This window comes from Vulpes lagopus, chromosome 8, assembly GCF_018345385.1.
Source record: "Vulpes lagopus strain Blue_001 chromosome 8, ASM1834538v1, whole genome shotgun sequence".
Taxonomy (NCBI): Eukaryota; Metazoa; Chordata; class Mammalia; order Carnivora; family Canidae; genus Vulpes; species Vulpes lagopus.
This window is the reverse complement of record NC_054831.1, coordinates 91,325,840-91,346,733: the sequence shown is the minus strand read 5'-3', so window position 1 is coordinate 91,346,733 and position 20,894 is coordinate 91,325,840. Positions and strand designations below refer to the sequence as shown.

Below are 20,894 nucleotides of genomic sequence, written 5' to 3'. Positions count from 1 at the left end.
GGTCCTTACTATATCCTAGACTCTTTTACATACAATCTCCTTATCCTCAAGATAAGCCTATGAAGGAGGTATTTTTAAATAATTTTTTATTTAAATTCAATTTGCCAACATATAGTATAACATCCAGTGCTCATCCCATCATGAAGGAGGTATTTTGCAACTAGTGAAATTGAGAATGAACTGGTAAGTAGTTTTCCCAAATTCATGCCACTTGGAAGAAGCAGAGTGAAAACATAAAACCACATGTGCCTGATTGAAAACTCAAGGAAGTAAAGGTCTTAAAATATCTTCTCAAAGTTAAGGTCAAGCTCTGACAGCATGGTAAGGCACATTTGTGTCTTTGACTTGAGTATATCTCCTTGATATTGCAGGATGTGAACATCCCGGATCTCATAAAGCAGCTTGATATCTTGGGTGATAATGGGGTAAGTAATGAATTGATTAAGGGCAATAAGTATATGAATTTGCCCAAAGAGAAGCAAGAAATACTTGCCAAGTCTCGTGTGTAAAATAATAGCAAGTGAGATGCCATATTCACTTAAGGATGTAACTCCTTGAAGAGAATCAGTCATTCATCAAACAAGTTGGTTGAGGGATTATAAGGATCTCTGGAAGGCAGTGACAGAAATAGGAACTGGTGAAGTGCTTCTTGTAGGCTGGTTTCACGTTTGAATGCCGACCACATCTGCAGTGATTAAAGCTAATTACCTTCTCACTGTTGCTTGGAGCCATCCAGCGTGAAATTAATCAGTCATGCAGTTGCAAATGCTGCTAAATAGTAGGGTTGGAGGCAGCCCCATAAAAATGGATCAGGAAGCCATAATCTCTTTTCTTTCTAAAAACACCTTCTAGGCAGGGTCAAGGCATATTAATTCAGTGGGAGGACCGTTCATTGAAATACTATATGAATGATGCATATAGGTTGAAGGAGTCACACCATTTTTTTGCCTTGAAAAATTATCAGAGGAGAGAACAGAATCAATTAAATCGCATCAAACCACTATGAAAAGATTACTTGTTATTTCATTTTGGTTTCTGCTTTTTTAATAACATGATTATTAACAAAGTATGCTTAGAGAAACACAAAATCAAATCAGTATTAGAGATTTAGAAATCACATTTAATGTACTTTTTACACATTTTGAACAAACTTTTTGTTAAGAATTGTTACTAAGTAGAATTAGAATGTTATGTTTTATACACATATATGCAGTAGTATCCTATGGTGAGCAATGAGGCAGTATTTTCTGATAGTGAAAATATCAGAAGTCTCTTCAACTTATTTTCTTTCTTCTCTCTCTTTCTCTCCTTTTTTTTTTTTTTTTTTTGGCAGAACTTAAGAAATGAAGAACAAGTGGCCATAATTCAGGCCAGCACCGTGCTGTCCCTGGCAGAAAAGGTAATACATCAAACTAACGTTCAGATCCTCTCAATACCTGGCTTAACACCTAAAGAGCAGAGTAAGGTTGAAGGACATTCTCTTTGCATGTGACTTTGTGTTACTGAAAACCCAATTTTTTTTCAAGGTAATACAACCCCAATAGAATGAGAACACAAAAAAGAAAAGTCTACACACTGATCTGGGGTGGGTGGAGAATTCTTACTTTATAGTCTCTTAAAAAAATGGAAAACTTTCTGGACTACATTATCCAAATAATCCCTGCAAAGCTGGGACAGCAATAAAAAAAAGGGTTTTTTTTTTTTTGAGAGGTGGTAAACTAGCGCCTGGCTCTTTATGGGCTCTTACCTGGGTAATCAGTTGTTCCCAACTGATTCTGTAATTTGGTGGTGGCTCACTGCAGTCTCATTCAGAAAGCCCAACGGGGAGACTGTCAGAAGAGCAACACTGAATGTGCTCTGGCCCCCTTGTGTCTAAACCTGGTAAATGGTAGGAAGAGAGACAAAGAAAAGAGCCAAGTGGAGAAGCTTGATAAGTGGCTATGTTCAGGGTGCCTTTGAGAATCAGCACATACTTGAGAGCCTTGTATACATGGTTGGATAAATGACAGCTATAAATTCCTTAAGATGCTTTCTTAATTCCTAATGCAAAAAGAGTTTGTTATAAATTAAATGAAACCATAAGCAAGCAAGTGATTTGGTTTCTCCAGTCTGAAATGAGGGAATCCTGGAGGTCAAATGACCTTCTGAGTTACTCAAACAATAAATACCATGACATAAAGGGGAAAAAATGAAGGAAGAGAGAAAGACTGCTGTAAAATAAGAAGTTGCTTAAGAAATAATAAAATGGGGCAGCCTGGGTGGCTCAGTGGTTTAGTGGCTGCCTTCAACCCAGGCTGTGATCCTGGAGACCTGATATTGAGTCCCACATTGGGCTCCCTGCACGAAGCCTGCTTCTCCCTCTGCCTGTGTCTCTCCTCTCTGTGTGTGTCTCTTATGAATAAATAAATAAAATATTTTAAAAAAAGAAATATTAAAATGGGAGCACCTGGGTGGCTCAGTGGTTGAGTGTCTGCCTTTGGCTCAGGTAGTGATCCCAGGGTCCTGGGATCACATCCCACATCAAGCTCCCTGTAGGGAGCCTGCTTCTCCCTCCACCTATGCCTCTGCCACTCTCTGTCTGTCTCTCATGAATAAATAAAGAAAATGTTTTTAATAAATAAAATTTTTTATAAATATTAAAATGATCCCCTTTTGGATCCTGATTCAAGGAAACCAAGTGAGGGAAAAAGGACATTTTGCTCACAGCTGGGGAGATTTTAATATGGACCAGGTATGAGATAACAAAAGGCATTCATGTTAATTTTGCAAGATCTAAAAATGGTCTTTGGGTTATGGATTTTTTTAAAAAGGCCTTATCTGTTAGGGATACATATTAGGTATTTACATGTGAAATGATATCTGACATATGCTTTTTAAAAAAACTTACTTCCTTTATGATTTAATCACAACCTATCACTTTCCATGTCCACAACAAATTAATAGCCCCACATTATTCCACATTATTTAATAAGATCCAGAATCCAGAGCTTGTCATGGGGGTCTCTAGTGTCTGGCCCTTACCTGCTTCTCTGGGATCCCCCTTATTTCTTTGGTCCATAGCTAAAATCTAGCCATATACAAATCCTTCTGGGGCCCCAATCTTCTGTCTCTATCTCTGTCTCTTCCCATATCTATTACTGTTTGCATTCCTTGGTCCTTTACACTATTCTCTTTGCCTAGAAGATATTCCCGTCTTCCTTTTCTACCTTTGTCTGGCTAACTCAGAACCATTAGACATTCCCCTACATAGGGAAACCTCCTTATTCACCCAAGCCCAGTTAGGTATTTTTCCTCTGTGTTTCCACAGTGATCTATGCATCTGCTACTATGGCTTTTAACAAATATAATGTGGCTGCTCATTTTTTGCTGTTGTTATATGCCCCCCAACCACCTGCCACTAGACTAAGCTCCATGAGAGCAAATAGGTATCTGTTTACTCCACTTTGTTTCCCTAATTTTTCACAACAGTCCAGTACATTTAACAGGTAGTCAACAAAAATTTACTGAAGGAGCAAACAAATAACTCTGTGAATGTCCACAGGACAGTGTTCCAGTGACACACAGTTGGACAAAGAACACAGTCTGTATTCGCAGTTCTACTACATTTATTTGGCAGTGATAGCCAGAATGTCTCATTCAACTGGACTCGTAAAGGGCTACAATTCTTCATTGCAAGAAAAGTCACCTTAGTTTAGGAATACCCAGAAAACTTGCTTTTCTGTGAAAGGCAAGGACTCGGGACATAAGGAAAGGAAAATACAAATAGGAAAAACAGGTCTATGTGCCTCGCATTTACTTAGATTGATGAAAGGAAATCTTCCATTCCCTTCCCTGAGTGATATGTGATACAACTTGAACTTAGCCATAATTAACACTTGCATAGTGCTTCTTATGCACTCGACACTGTTCTAATTGCCAAAGTCTTGGTACTACTATTACACGTGAGGAATTTCACATATGAGGAATCCATAGCACAGAGAAGGTATGTAACTTCTCAAGTCATACAGCTAGAAAATGATGGGAGTCAGGATTCACACTCAAGTAGTCTGTTTCCAGAGTCCATTGTCTTCTTAACCATGGCACCCAAATTCCCCACAAGCATCCTATTAAAAGCAGGAAGAATCCTATGTGGAGCCCATAGGACCTGATCTTTTACAGCTTTGGTGAATTAATTCATGCCTCCACTTACATCCTTTGCAAAACAGGTATGAAGGGTTTCAGTTGAACATTTACAGAGTGATGAAAGTGTGCTTAGCACTGAAGATACAAGTGCACAGATGCATAAGACACAAGTCTGTCCTTAAAGTGCTCAGAGTTGTACAATTAGGTTTTGTGCAGATCTTTACAATTCACAAGTTTTAAAGTCACCTCCTGCCTTTGGGATTTACAGATGAACATTTCCATCTCCGAGTAATTCTAAATGTCAACCGTGGTTTTTCTGAACCTACAACTTTGAGTAACATTCTGCTGTCTAGGGTGGCCCTGGTGGCTTAGCGGTTTAGTGCCACCTTTGGCCCAGGGTGTGATCCTGGAGATCTGGGATCGAGTCCCATGTCGGACTCCCTGCATGGAGCCTGCTTCTCCCTCTGCCGTTGTCTCTCTCTATGTTTCTCATGCATAAATAAATAAAATCTTAAAAAAAAAAAAAACATTCTGCTGTCTTGGAGTATAATCTATAGCTAGAGATTGAACTTAGACAAATTTCCAACAAGTAAATCCTCTTGTGACTTTGTCTTAAAAATAGTAAGGGGCACCCTGGTGGCTCAGCTGGTTGAGGGTCTGACTCTTGATTTAGGCTCAAGTTGTGATCTCAGGTTTATGGAATTGAGCCCCTTGTCACACTCCACACGCAGCAGGGAGTCGACTTGAAATCTTTCTCTCCCTCTCCCTCTGTCCCTTCCCTCCCCCTGCTTATGCTTTCTGTCTTTCTGTCTGTCTTTGTCTTTAAAAAAAAAAAAAACAGTAAGAGCAGTGACCCTAAAAAAGAACATATTGTGGACCAGGTACTGCACAAATTTCATTGTTCTTTACAACCGTCCTATATTCATCCACTATTTACATTCCACACATGAGGAAACTGAGATGTGGGCTGCAGTAACTTGTCCTGCATCACACAAGTAATAAGGCCTTCGAGTCAACACACAAATCTGTATCAGAAGCCCATGACTGAACTGTACTCTTAAAATTACTGTACTCAATTTACTGTACTCTTCAAAACACTGTTTACAAGAGAATTTGTCAATGATGAATGTGCAGCAGTGAAAGGAAGCATTTTAATAAAGCTTGATGGTATGCAGTTGCATTATGAGGTTACTTACCAATGACTTTTTTTTTTTTTAAGATTTTATTTATTTATTCATGATAGACATAGAGAGAGAGAGAGGCAGAGACACAGGCAGAGGGAGAAGCAGGCTCCACGCAGGGAGCCCGACGTGGGACCCGATCCAGGGTCCCCAGGATCACGCCCTGGGCTGCAGGCGGCGCCAAACCGCTGCGCCACCGGGGCTGCCCCCTACCGGTGACTTTTGATGGAGATTTGCTTCAAGGAGAAGCACGTGTATGCGCAAGAACTGAGAGAATCGCCCCTCTGATGTCCCCGTGCATTTCTTCTTTACCCTAAGAGGCTGTGGGACATGGCGTCACCTTGTGAATGTCAGGGCCTTAGTATAGAGAAAAATGCTCAGCACAATGCATAATTTATCACAGATAAACTAAAAAAGAAATCTTTAGTAGTGAGGCAAATTTCTAACAATGTAGAAATAGAAAAATAAATGTTAACCAAAAGCTAGAATTTATTGGGTACCCAGGACATGCAATAAATACACTGTGAATAGGGCCTTACATTAAATCCATCCTTTAATCTTCAAATTATTGACCCTGTTTCATAGAAAAGAAAGTTGAGGCTTAGAAAAATCAGATTACCTTTCAAGGCCACACAACCATGAAAAGGTAGAATTGGGATTAGACCCAAGGTAGCGTGCCTTTAAAACCCCCACAATTGGGATGCCTGGGTGGCTCAGCAGTTAACACCTGCCTTCAGCCCAGGGAGTGATCCCAGAGTCCTGGGATCAAGTTGCACATCAGGCTCCCTGCATGGAGCCTGCTTCTCTCTCTGCCTATGTCTCTGCCTCTCTCTCTGTGTCTCTCATGAATTAAAAAAAAAAAAATCTTAAAAAAAACAAAAACAAAACACAGTTGTTACGCCCAGCTCCCTCCCTACGGGATAAGCTGATGTTTAATGTGGGAGAGACCCATTATAATAATTTGTGCTATTAAACCATATATGTAGTAAGCTTATGCCATATTATTGAAAATCTAATTTTACTCAGGGTGTTGAACAACGTTAACAGCAGTGCCATGTCACAAGATGATATATTCTAAGTGTTAGGAAAGGTAGGGGTTGGGTTTGTTTTTTTTTTTTATGTGATTTAAAATGTCTCCACTCAACAAAAATGATTCTTTAACATTTAACATTAGCTGTAGCCAATTTCATACACGGAAAAACTACCATTTCTCCAGTCTCACCTGGCCTTCTTTCTTTTATCATGTTTCCCCCAACTCTGGAAAACTAGATGTCTCTTCAGCTTGGAACCTTCCCATCATTTTTGCCTCATCATCTCTGACTCAAATTCATCAGACTCAGTTGCAGTTGTCACTTCCGAGAAAGCCTCCTGTGGTGTTCTCTAACGAGGGCAACAAAGCATGTTGGTCTCATTCACCATCAAAGCCCTAGTATCTAGTGCAGTGCCTGGCACATGGTAGACCTAAATGAATGTGTTTGTTGAATGAATGAATGAATGAATGAATGAATGAATGAATATATTTCCTGAACTAAGATAAAATACACCAAGTTTTCACTTCACTTCTCATCTGTTTCCTGAGATATGAGGAAGAAACAAAGCAACTCAGTAGACTGCACCATACACACCATATCACACAATCATGTCAGACTTTTTTGTCTTGTTTACTCCTTAGTGGATCCAGCAAATTGAAGGAGCAGAGGCTGCCCTGCACCAGAAAATGATGGAATTAGAAAGTGACATGGTGAGTACAAAGAGGAGGTATCATAGACATGAAGAAAAATTGGCAAGGCAAGTGGAAAACAACTATTTTCTAGCTGTTTTATCTGGCACTGATGAAAATTTGCAGCTTCCCATTATTTTGTATACAGACTGTGGATCAAAATTCCTGGAAGTATCCCACAATTGCAAGTTATATTCTTCAAAAATATGTTGTATTTTTATAGTATTTCTAAAACTAATGCTAAAGAAAATTCCACTATGTGTTTTTTTCCTTAGGCTAAATAATTTTTCCACCATATATAGTCATAGTAAAAATTACAGAAGTGATGAGTGTAACTCTGATTTTAAAAATCTCCAAGCCACCTCATGCCCATTAGGATGGCCACTATCAAAAAACCAGAAAATAGCAAATGTTGGTGGGGATGTGGAAAAATTGGAGCCTGTGCACTGCTGATGGGAATATCAAATAGTGTGTAGCTGCTAAGGAAAATAGTATAGTGGTTGCTAAAAAAATTCAAAATAGAATTACCATCCAATCCAGCAATACCACGTTTGGGTATATGCCCATAATAATTGAAGGTAGGTTCTCAAAAAGATAATTTGTACATCTGTGTTCAAAGCAGCATTATTCCCAATAGCTTAAATGTGGAAGCAACCCCAATGTCTATCAGTGGATGAATGGATAGCAAAATATGGTCTGTACATACAATGAATATTATTCAAGCTTTAAAAAGGAAGGAAATTCTAATGTATGATATAACATGGTTGAACCTGAAGGGCATTATGCTAAGTGAAATAAGTCAGTCATAAAAAGACAAATACTGGGTGATTCCACTTACATAAGTATCTAGAGTAATCAAACTGCTAGAAAGTAGGAACAATGGCTGTCAAGGCCTAAGAGGAAGAGAAGATGGGCTGTTGTTGTTCCATGGGCATAGTTTCAGTTTTGCAAGATGAAAAGTATTCCGAAGATTAGCTGCCTAACTATGTAAATATCTTTAATACTACTGAACTGTAAAATTGGTTAAGAGAGTAAAATTGGTTAAGAAAGTAAATTTTATGTTATATGTATTTTACCACACTTAAGATTTTCTTAAAATCCCCAAGCGTAGGAATTGTTGATTGTAACTTACGGGAATATATAGAACTTTAAAATTGGTTAAGAGAGTAAATTTTATGTTATATGTATTTTACCACACTTAAGATTTTCTTAAAATCCCCAAGTGTAGGAATTGTTGATTGTAACTTACAGGAATATATAGAACTTTATAACTGTAATGTCATTAGTGTTATTGCTACTAAAAAAGGTAGTGATTCCTATCAGGTTAAGGAATCTTATAATAAGAACTTGCATTTATACAGTATGTGACAGCTTACATCATTTGCTTATATTTTACACAGTTTCTATTTTACAAAAAGGTTAGACTCTAAAGTCAAAGCATGTGAAAACTCTTCAAATGTACAACTATTAATTATACAATCAGCTTGTCCCAGGCACTGTTCTAGGCACCAGAGCTGAGAGGCAATCAGGAAAAATCACTAGCACAATTACTGCATACAGACAGTCTCTCAAAAGTAGATGAAGTCAAGTGTTCCTCCAGAGTTGGAAGAGGTCCTTATTCCTTCAGTTAAGTATACAAAGAAATCATTGGCACAGCTACATTGTACACAAAGATATATTTTTAAATGCTAATGGCAAGATGCTTGCAACGTGAGAGCATGCATGCAGAGACTGGGAACAAGCAGGGGAACTTGAGATCGAAGTCCCAGCTCGTACCAGTTTTGTGGCAGGAGCAGAAGCTCTTTCAGTAAGTGTCGTTGTGGGTGGAATGGCCCCATTCTCTAAAAGAATGATTGTTTTATTATACAACTGTGCAAATTGCATTTCTAAATATTCTTTCAAAAATAGATTATCATAATATGTTTGCACAGATATACTTACTAGTTACTAACTTACCTTGTCAAAATCAAATCTGTCCTTAACCACATACTCTTGGACTGGCATAAAAATCCTTTAAAGTATTCCATGTGGACTGATCATTATATCTTTTATACTTCTTTCCATTGATTTTCACATTCCCTGTGTGAGCCTATGAAAGTTGAATTTCTTTCCCTCACAGACAAAATCTGACGCTGCAAATGCTAGTGACTTGGCTTGTGGTGGAATTAGAGAAAACATTAATCAGTATGATATATATATATCACTTCCTAATAAGCTAAATTGACTCTATTTATCATTATGGCCTCCTTTTTATAGGAACAGTTCTGCAAAATAAAAGGCTATCTAGAGGAAGAACTAGACTACAGAAAACAAGCTCTTGACCAAGCATATATGGTAGGTACAGCAAGCACTAAACATACCCAGAGTGTTCACAATTCTCTCTTGTGGAGTAAAGCATCCTGGTTCATTTGTCATGCCATATGCTTGAAAAGACCACAACATGCAGCTCCTTTTTCAGTGGTTTCCAGTTCTGGTTTTAAAACAAATACATCCCTACCTCTTTCCTGTTATAATAACCTTATAATACTTCATAACTAATTATACTTCAGTTAACAAAAATTAAGTGTATGTTATAAAATACTTCAATGAAAGATCAGCTGGTACTGCGGATTAAAGAAAAATTTTATTAAATCAAATCTAATTGTTTGGGAGCCTAATGTAGTGATAGAATGATGGAAGTTTTAATGTCTGTTTTGTACATTTTTACTTCACATATTTCTTCCAACAACCCTGTGGGGTATAGGTAATATGATTATTCCTGTATTACGTATGAGGGAGTGAAGGCTTGAAGAGTGAAAGAACTTTCCCTGACAAAGCAAGCAGGTAGTGCTCTGGTCTGACTCCAGACCTTGTGGCCTTAACTACCATAATCCAGCCATGGTAAGGACTCTTCGGTAAATGGGTGTGCCTTTTTCTCTCCCATGGAATGTTATGCTGAATTTGATTCATTCCCTTTACCAAATTCATAATACACAATTCCTAATACTGGACTACAACCTGTGTTTCTTCTCTCTATATGCTGCAGCCCCCCAAGAGAAAAAGACCAAAGAGGAACATTTCAAGGAGTTGCTAGTAGAGGTTTTTATAATGCTTTCCTGGAAGCAGCCTGAGTCACTTCAGGGATAAGACTGAAGCACTTAGCCCCTGCTTGTAACAAAGATGAATTAGTCTTCCCTTCCAAAATGAGTAAGAGTTTCTGAGCACCACTTGATGGGGAAAGGAGAAAATGAGAGTTTGGTCCCCAGAGAATCAAGAAAGAAGCACTTTCCCCCTTCCCTCCTACCCTTTTATCCTTGCCTCCTCCACCTATACATGATAGGGCTGAGCTGTGCATTCACATGTCCCATGACTGCGTACTCAGACAACCACATTTAATGTTAAAAAGATGAGATCTGCTTAGTCCAGCACAAGAACTAGAAAAACATCCCTTACCAAGGCATGACTGTCCACCTCTGTCAAAGTCACAGGAGGTAAAATTGCAGGTTTGGGCTGCTATATCTGAAGTATGTTAAAAAAAAACAAGGGACGCCTGGGTGGCTCAGCAGTTGAGCATCTTCTGCCTGTGTCTCTGCCTCTCTCTCTGTGTCTCGCACGAATAAATAAAATTTAAAACAAACAAACAAACAAAAAAACAAAAACAAAAACAAAACAAGGGCTGGCTGGGTGGCTCAGCGGTTGAGCATCTGCCTTCAGCTCAGGGCATGATCCCGGGGTCCTGGGATCGAGTCCCACATCAGGCTCCCTGCATGGAGCCTGCTTCTCCTTCTGTCGATGTCTTTGCCTCTCTCTGTGTGTCTCTCATGAATAAATAAATAACATCTTAAAAAACACACACACACAACTGGGATATAAGGAGCAGTAGCATCTTCATCTAAAACAGAGAAGTCTCAAGGAGGCATTTTATAGCTAAAGCAGCTGTAAATCTCAGAGTTTTAAAAACAGACCAATTCTGAAGACTGAGGCCATTTTTAGATCATATCTCCCAATTTGTATTTTAAGATGTGGAGACCATAAAGTTCATAGTTGTGTCATGTGGAAGAGAGGTGGCATTTTGTGCGTGAAATATATCTTCACCTTCAAGTATTCCAACTTAGACCCCTTTTCAATGCTTATTTCTAAAAGTATGGCCACCATGATAGATGTATAAATATCTGAAGGGCTGTCAAATGAAAGAGAACACATTTGGAAATAGAAGGATATATAGTTCTTATAACAAAGTAAGGACTTCCTAAAAATGAAATGTATAGGAAACCAAGAAAAAGAACATAATCTCCATCACCAGAGAAATTCATATATTGTTAGCTGGATGACTCATAGGGAATCTTGCAAAGGGGATTATCAAAATGGTAATTAGGCTGGATAAGCTTTGAAATTTATTGTATTGCCATGATCCTGTACGACTACAATAATACATGACTCCCCCCATACACAGAAATGCTTCCTTTCACATACAACACATAAATGATAAGTTCCAAAGTTAGACTTGTCTAATTCTGTTTGCCAGAGAATCCAGGAACTAGAAGCTACTTTGTACAATGCTCTGCAGCAAGAAACTGTTATCAAGTTTGGTGAATTATTAAGTGAAAAACAGCAAGAGGAGCTGAGGACAGCAGTAGAAAAGTTACGGCGGCAGATGCTGAGGAAGAGCAGAGAGTATGACTGTCAGATTCTTCAGGAGAGAATGGAGCTCTTACAGCAAGCCCATCAGGTGAGGACTGAGTCATACATCTGTGTAGGTTTGGTATAGCAAATGGGACTTAGTACTAAGTTCATGGTACTAAGTATGGGTGTGGAGGAGCCCAGGAGCTATAAACTATTTTCAGAAACTAAAATAACTGTTGCTTTCCACCTAGACTCAGAGACAGGACAGTTTTGTAATGATTCAGTCTTAAGAAAATTGGCAGTTCGGGAGCATTTCATACTGCTACTATTTTGGGAACTACTTTTGTCATGAAATAGCCTTTGAATCTCCTGGAGCATGATTAGCTCCCTTATGCAGAGAAGCAAGACTCTCCCCCCAGGACAGAAACAATGCCTCCGTCCTGTTACTCATCCCAGTCCATAACCTAGCCTGATCCAATAATCGGAATAGGGTGAAAGAGAAGAGGAGCCTCCTTTTTTATTCCCAGAACAAACAGCAATACCAATAAAGCCTGGAAGCTGCTGCTTAAGCTGACATTTGCTATGTCAGGAACTAAACTTACATCATTGCATTTAATCTGCACAATAGTCCACTGAGGTAAGTACTCTTATGATCGAAATTAAGGAGATAATGATACTGAAGATAAAAGTGCTTAAATTTGTCCAAGGGACACAAATAGCTTGCTCCAGAGCCAGCATGCCAGCTCAGGTGGGCATGACTCTACGCCAGTGCATATAACCACTGCACTACACTGTTATATGCAGCTTGACATATCCATGGTTTATGGGACTCATCGATCAGCAAGGCTCAAGAGACCCTCAATTTATAGCCAAAATTCTTAATTCCAACTCTTAGTTCATGTCTTAGCTTGACAGGTGAGGACTAGGGTCCTGGTCAAAAAGCAGATTTCAAAAGAATTCCCAAATTGATAGTGCCAGGCTGTAGTATTTGGTACTCAGAAGCTGAGACAGGTAACTGCTATGAAATCGAGATGGACTGTAGAAGTAAGACTCCTGTGGTTTTCGCAGATCAAGGTGAGTAGAAAAGGAACAGGTTATTTTATGACACCAATCAGAACAGTTTATGGGGAACATGATACTCAGCACACTTCCTGTGTAGCCAGGAGTTTTGTGAATCTTTACAGTTAGATTATCCAGGCTAACAGGGGACCCGAAGCCATGAGTCCTGGAGATGGTGAAGACATGCGTGTTTGTTTCAGTGCCCCCTTCACATTCTGTCATAAAATTCAGGATTTTGACCCTGGAAAGCGTTTTTAAATCCTTTAATCATAGATTCACTGGCACCATTAGCTGGGGAATCAAAGTGTTCTCTGCATAAATTTCTTCTGCTACAACAGCATTTAATTAATATCAACAAATCAGGAGTTGTGCTATGGAAATGCAGCAGTATTTATTTTTAAGATGTACAAATAAGTACCTAAATTTATTTATGATGAAAACCTTGTCATCCCTTTTGAGTCTTTAACCAGCTAAGGGGATTCACCCCTAAGAGACATGGTTTTGTTTGCTTTGTTCTAACTTACGAGTCTGAACTGATAGGTACATTACATATTTTTAACCCTCAGAGATTCACATTGAAAGTCTGTATCTCCCAAACAAATGGTCACTAGAAAATGCCTTTTCTAGTTATTTCTTACTCTTTTTCTGCTGTTATTGTCAAATAGTAATTGGTCAGTAGTTTTGATTTAAGTGGTTTATTCCAGAAGGTGTTGGCAAGAATTTGTCATATATCAGCATTAAATCCGGTTAAATCCTAGAGCATATCATTAACTATTCATTAGACATTTTTGTTTGAATGTTTCACAGTGAACCCATATGAAATAGATCTAAATATGCGTTCTTATCCTAATTACTTCTCCCTTCTTCCCATCTGCCTGCCTTGGTCAGTAGAATTACCATACCCCAAAGCATTCAGGCTGGAAACCCTGGAGTCCTCTTTGTCCTTTATCTCCAATAGTTAAGAGAGCACTACATCCAACTAGCATTTCTCCTGAAATGTTTTTGAAGCTGTTACATTTTGTCCGCACTTGTAAGCGCAGGCATATGCAGGGCCCTTCAGTGCTGCAGCAGGCCCAGGTCCTGCCAGGTGTCCTCTGATATAACCCACCTCTATCATCTCTGCATTTAGCCAGTCCGATGCTTAAGTGCACTTCCTAGACTTTGAATACCATGCCAGACATAGAGAATTCACATGGACTCTGCCTTTACAAAGTTTAGGATCCACTCATGAAGTCACAGGAGACTAATAGAAAGAAAAATCATTAAAATTGGTATCTTTTGACAAGTGGCATAAAAAAATCATAGGCAGTATACCACAGGGACGCAGTTGTGAGGAAGAGTCCCAGCTCTCCTCTCTTTAGTTCATTGTGTGTATCACTGCACATTCTTTCCCCTTTTGTGATGTTACATTCTTCCTCAGAAACCTCCATGATCCCAATTTCCAGTGGAGTCTGGTGCTATGCAAGTCTCTCCAGGTCCTTCATTATCTGGCTACCCCTTCCCTAAAAACCTGATCTGATGGGACACCTGGGTGGCTCAGTGGTTGAGCATCTGCCTTTGGCTCAGGGTGTGATCCTGGGGTCTAATGCTCGAGTCCCACGTTGGGTTTCCTGCGGAGAGCCTACTTCTTCCTCTGCCTGTGTCTCTGCATCTCTCTCTGTGTGTGCCTCATGAATAAATAAATTAAATATTTTTAAAAATTTTAAAAAGGGCAGCCCTGGTGGCTCAGCGGATTTGGCGCTGCCTCCAGTCCAGGGCGTGATCCCAGAGACCCGGGATCGAGTCCCACATCGGGCTCCCTGCATGGAGCCTGCTTCTCCCTCTGCCTGTGTCTCTGCCTCTCGCTCTGTCTCTATGAATAAATAAATAAAATGTTTTAAAAATAATAAAATAATAAAAATTAAAAAAAACCACCCTGATCTGAGATGATCTCCAGAGCATACATTACTCTACTCATGCAGAACTCTTCCTGGTACCACTTGAGCCATGACTCCCACCTCCAAGCCTTCACCTTAAAATCCCCTTCAGTGTCTGTTTCATTTATCCAAATGTTTTCATTTTTCCAGTCCCAGTTTAAGATCTACTTCAAGATCTTCTCCCTGCTAATAATGGACTGCATATGACTAAAAATAAAAAATCTGTACTCCATACCCTGTTACACAGTCTTTCAAAACCATATTGAGGGCCTGCTTGGGCCAGATACTAGAAATGTGATGGTGGACAAAGACATAAAGGTAGTCACTGCTCTCATCATCCTATAGATGAAAAGGGTCAAAGCAACAACACAAAAAACAATGACCAAGGCAATTAAGAGAGTATCAATAGGTGCTGTGAAGAAAAGTATACAAAGTTTGTGTGATTTGGGGATTGGGATTCACCACTTTAGACTGTCTCCTCAAATTAGGCCTCTCTGAAGCTGTCTAAAATCAGAGAGACCAGCCACACAAAGATTTTGGCAAAGTGTCCCAGAAGATAGGGACAAGAGTCTAAGTCTCTATTGTGGGAACATTTGGAATTTTTAAGGAACAGAGAGAAGGCCATAAAAATGGAGTATATAGGGACACCTGGGTGGCTCAGTGGTTAAGCTTCTGCCTTTGGCTCAGGGCATGATCCTGGAGTCCAGGGATCAAGTCCTGCATCTGGCTCCGTGCGGGAAGCCTGCTTCTCCCACTTCCTGTGTCTCTGCCTTCCTCTCTGTATCTCTCATGAATAAATAAATAAAACCTTAAAAAAATGGAGCATATAAAGCCAAGAGGAAGTGGATGTGAGGTGAAGTTGGAGTGGTAAGACAAGGCTAAATCATGTTGGCCTTGAAGGAATTTGGTGAGTACAGCTTAGCTACATCCCATTTATTCTTATTCCTCTTCCTCTCCCCCATAAATTCAGGGACTGCCCTGATTATTTCACGTCAGGAGTGCACAAAGCTGCTGTAGATGGATGTGCTAAAATAGAAACAAGAAGAGCTGGCAGGAAGCTGTCACACCAGGGCTGATGCGGACAACAGTGACTTGGTGCACTTTATAGCAATACAGATAAGATAGGTAGAAAAGGGATCTGTTTTGGACCTGACAGGGTTCCCTCTTGGGTTGGATGGCAAGTGGATGGGAAGGGGAAAAAAAAAAATAAAGCATGCAGCACACTATGCTCTATAGCATAAATAACTCATGCAATCAACACATATAGGCAGCTTCTTTATGCTCAACACTGTACTAGTCACTAGAGATTGGTGGTAAAGTTAAACCAGGTTGTGCCACTGTTTACCTTTTCTACTTGAAAAGGTAATTATAGGGCAGCTCCGGTGGCACAGCGGTTTAGCGCCGCCTGCAGCCCGGGGTGTGATCCTGGGGACCTGGGATTGAGTCCCACGTCGGGCTCCCTGTGTGGAGCCTGCTTCTTCCTCTGCCTGTGTCTCTGCCTCTCTCTCTCTCTCTCTGAGTAAATAAATAAAAAATATTTTTTTTAAAAAAAAAAAGGTAATTATAGGGATCCCTGGGTGGCGCAGCGGTTTGGCGCCTGCCTTTGGCCCAGGGCGCGATCCTGGAGACCCGGGATGGAATCCCACATCAGGCTCCCGGTGCATGGAGCCTGCTTCTCCCTCTGCCTGTGTCTCTGCCTCTCTCTCTCTCTCTCTCTCTGTATGACTATCATAAATAAATAAAAATTTTTTAAAAAAAGGTAATTATATTATATCCCCTGGTTTTCCTTGTGTTTTAAACTTTGTCTCCCCATCTGATGGAATGACTCTTCAAGGTCAAGAACTAACTATCATCCGTACTCTCCATTACATCCAGCAAAGTCCTGTCCTCTGTAGGAGGCTGCCCAAAAAGCACACACTTAACGGCAGAATAGACACTGCAGTAATCTCACAGGTCCATGAATTTATTGATATAATACTTGCCTCCACATCCAGTAGACGTAGCAAGGAATTACATGCATACTCAAGATGGAAATGTCTAAAAAATTATTCTCTTATTGTGTATCTTTAATGCCTGGAAATATACACAAGCATACACATCACTCCCAAGCACACACACCATTAGCTTCTAGGCCCATTCTCTTACCCAGCATTCATTGTCCAATTTCAAGGTCAGCCTTGATAATCTGTCTGATGGAAACTCCCCATCTTCTCCTACACAAACCTCAGCCCTTCCCTTCATTTTATTTATTTATTTTTTTAAGCCCCTTCCCTTTAAAGCAGACTACTCAGTCTCTTCATTCCCTGCATTTGGTCAGATGATTCTTCATGGTAGAGAGCTGTCCTATGTATCCTCCTGGGCTCTACCCATTCGATGCTAGTTGCAACCTCCATCCCAGTGTGATTAGTGACCACATGTGATTCAAAAATGTCTAGACAGTCAGATAGTGAAGATGGTTGCACCACTTTATGAATATTCTAAAACCACTGAATTATATACTTCCTATTAAATTGACTAACTTTAAAAGATGGCCAGACATAGCCAAATGGCCCCTGAAGGCAGAGTCAGCCTCAATTGAGAACTACTGTGTCAGAGAAAAGGAAGATAAGATTTCCAAGTTCAAGTATTCTTTGTACTAGCTTCCCCTTTTTCTCCCCACATTGCATTATAAAAACCTCTCTTTATATATTACCACCTCATTTAGCTTCTACTGCTTTCTTCTCAGACTCCAATTTCCCATTTTCTGATTATTCCCAAAAGAGGCATTCAATAACAAGCCTACACTCTATACCCATGTGCCTTGAATATAAAAAGCCTTTAGATTGCTGGATCGAAATTTGAAGACTGCTTTTCACTTGCAAATAATTGTCTATGTAATGTTGACTTCAAATCTGTGCTATTTAAATCACTGCAATTTTGTTAAATAGTTGACAAGTAAGTTCAGAAACAGTTCTGGAACTAACATTTTTGTCTTTAGGATTACTTGTACTATTTTTGCTATTTGGCTTTCCCCTAATTTAATCAATTCCCTCCTTGGAATTTTTGGTGAGTGTAAGCTGTTCTGTTTTCTGAGAACTGGCAAATCCTGTTTTGTGATGAAATTCCACCCTGAGGCAGAGTTGAAATGAGGTTGGAAAGAAAGAGTAGCAAAAAGCAACAGGATTGTCTGCATTTGTGTGCAGCACCTTCAGCCCTATTCACTGTGGTAATAAACAACCAAAAATCCCAGTCCAAATGGCTAATGATAAAGTTAGCTTTTGCTTATTAGTTCTGGAACGTACTGCTGTCTCTATGAGGAAATGGCATTCCCACTTCTTTCTCCTACTTACATTCCACTGGGCAAACAGGTCTTATGGCCAAGCCCAAAAGCAGTGGGGTGAGAACTACCCTACCTCACAGGGATGGAATCTGCAGGGATGGGCACAATAGACAGGGGCAGCAAATTAAAAAATATATGTATAATCAATGCAGTGCTTTTGCACCACAAGTGTGGATCATTTTTGAAACAACAATCTCCTGGATATGGAAAAACGTATTTGTGATGTTTCCAGCTATGAGTACTAGTGTTAATTTTTTCATAGCAAGTTCTGTGTTTTAGGTTGGTGAATAGTCCTCTTGTTAATCCCCACTAACTCTTTGGTTTGTTTTATTTTTTTCCTTCTTCAGCGAATTCGTGACTTAGAAGATAAAACAGATATTCAGAAACGACAGATAAAGGACTTAGAAGAAAAGGTATGTGTTAAATTCAATATGAATTTCAGTCTTTAAGTTTTAGGTCTGAAAATACTATGAGTCTCACTCACTTTGTTCTGTTTCTTCTCAGTTAGCGTGTATCGTGCACAGGCAGGTGTAGTCACGGTCAGTATGACCTTCACGACCAGGCAGGCACCCACATTCTAGCAAAGCTTCTGCTTTCAGCAGCCTCACCTGGACATGTTTGCCTTTTGTGTTAATTCCTATTCTTTTCTGAAATGTTTTCTTTCCTGTTTCCTCTTTCTTACTTCGTTTTCTTTCCAAAACTTTCTTTTGAGTTTTGTGACTATACTTTGGTTTTTCTTTTAAAAGCCTTTGAAAGCCCTTTTGAAAAAAAAAAAATCACTCTTATCATTCTTCATAAAAAGCCCTTTCTTCTTCCTTATGCTGCTGTGTCCCCTTGACAGTAAGCCCAGAAACTTAGGTTGGTGGGTGATAATTATGCCTTCATGTCACTTCCCCCAGTGGCCTGAAAGAGCCCTCCAAGTCAACCAACAGTTTCAGGGGTAAAGCATAGTAGTTCTGAAAGAGGGCATTTGTGGATGTGCAGGACAGGAGAAGGGAGAGGACTCCCACAGGGCTGCTAAACAAGCTGCAGTGAGGTAAACAGTCCTACACAACAGAGTTCTCCTACCGGTGATGCCAGGAGCACTGTGTTAGGAACACAGCAGCGATGGCGAGAGGCTTTCTCCAGAGTTCCAGTCTGAATTCCTGTGTTGCAAAAGATCGTGGCTATTTTGTAGCATATCCCGTGGGAACCCAAGAAGAAAACAGCAAACCATCTGCCATTTCTGAGACAATGAGCAGGATTTTATTCATCCCGGTTGTTTCTGTCGTTCTCCGTATGTATGAAATCACAGGGAGTCGGTAGGGGCCAGTAGTAGCCAGACCATCAGCAGCCGGATTATTACATAGGCTGGGTCTTCCCATATCTACTTGACCTTGGGTATGTGACTTAGACTTGTATCTAAGCCTTACCGATAAAATAGGGATGATAAAGCTTGCCCTCACCTCCTTTCATGGGTTTCACGGAGAGCCACTGAAGTCACTTAAGTGAAAATGATGAAACTGAGGGTGTTCCACTAAAAAGTGTGATCTTTTTAAATTTCCAAACAAAGTACACATCCTCTGCAATTTTAAATTTGAATGGTCCTCATTTCCAGACTGTGCTGTGCAGCCCTGTGGAACTGAATGAGGCAAAGGTAAAGTGCCATCAGCCAAGGTCTGAGTCTCACTTCCCAGCATTTGGCAGGAAGACCCATAGGAGGCAGAGATTGTTCCCAGCTTCCCTGGTTCTCAAAGCACATGACTCAGGTCTTCCATTTTCCACATTTTTGATTGGCTAGCTCTTGGTCCTAGTCATTTTCCGTGCCGACAGAAGGAGGAAGTCAGAGTTCAAACCAAAAAACTTTAGTTTGGTTCAGTCCCTATTCGTCTAAGGAAAAAGAAACTAAAAGGGGGGGGGGGGGGAGGAGATTTTTTAAATATCTGTTAATATCATTACCCTAGGCATTTTCTTAATAAACCTCCTGGAAATTTTAGGAGGAGGGAGATTATGTTCCCTGTCAGAATTCCCTGACCTTGTCACGTCACAGATCTGAACTTAAACATTTATAAAAATGAGGTTATGTACCTACTAGTAAACAGGATTCTTTAGCTATCAAAACAGTATAATCCACATATAGTAGTAAATTAAGCCACTTCAAAACAATCCAGTTGGTTTCTGACTGGAGATTTGATTGAGAAATGAGGTGTGTGACACAATTCTACTCCCTTGACCCCCATTCTCACACACAAGCCCGGACAAAATGCTAAAGATCACTTACATCAAAAATACTCTTCTTTCTTTTCCCTGTGGTGTTTGAACACCTACTGAGAGTACCTTGAATACCATTCTTCATTCCTAATTTCCATGTACACAGTATAGGTATCTGTCACATGATAGCCACAGACAGCAGGACTGCCTCAGGCTTGCAGCTTTCCCTCATCCCAAGCACCTCCATGTTCATCGGCTTCACTGACTCCCATGCAGAGTCACTCTGTGAGACAGGCACAGTGGATGTCAGGATCTCCTTTCATGCAGATAATATAACAACAGCTTCAAAGAGATTAAACAACTTGACTGGGACCGCATAACCATTCTGTGGCCAATCAAGCGCAGAGGTCTAGGTGCTGCATTGGGCTCATCACATTGCCTGGACAAAGAATCTCATTGCCAGTGACACAGTGATGAGCATTTCCTGATACTCAGAAAGGTAGCACTGACATCTGACCTCCTCAGAGGAGCAGTGGAAGCCTCCCATCCCCTTCATCTTCTTTTGCTACGGGCCTCATTTTACCACTCTCCATCTTCAAGGAGTGAAAACAAGGGACAAAGTTTCTGCTTTCCTGACTAAAGAACAGTCACCAATACATGGCTCCTAGCACCATGTTTATAACTTGTCCATACAATTTTGCTACAGTAAAACAAGGGTCCTATAAATAGTGGCACTACAGGACACATGCAAATAACACGCTCAACATGAGAACGCCATAGACAAC

At 40.1% G+C, this 20,894-nt stretch overlaps 1 protein-coding gene across 7 annotated transcripts in view; it reads left to right on the top strand.

Moving 5' to 3' along the window:
- The window catches only part of JAKMIP2 (janus kinase and microtubule interacting protein 2), a 176,400-nt gene that overhangs the window by 139,198 nt on the left and 16,308 nt on the right, over positions 1-20,894 (top strand). For all 7 annotated transcript variants that reach the window (XR_005989628.1, XM_041768252.1, XM_041768253.1 and 4 more), the window contains 6 exons: positions 372-425; positions 1,334-1,399; positions 6,976-7,044; positions 9,280-9,357; positions 11,528-11,731; positions 18,267-18,332. Coding sequence is in view for 6 of the 7 variants with exons in the window: in XM_041768252.1 (XP_041624186.1) it covers positions 372-425; positions 1,334-1,399; positions 6,976-7,044; positions 9,280-9,357; positions 11,528-11,731; positions 18,267-18,332 (537 nt within the window). In the remaining variant the exon portion in view is untranslated. The remainder of the gene's footprint in view (positions 1-371; positions 426-1,333; positions 1,400-6,975; positions 7,045-9,279; positions 9,358-11,527; positions 11,732-18,266; positions 18,333-20,894) is intronic.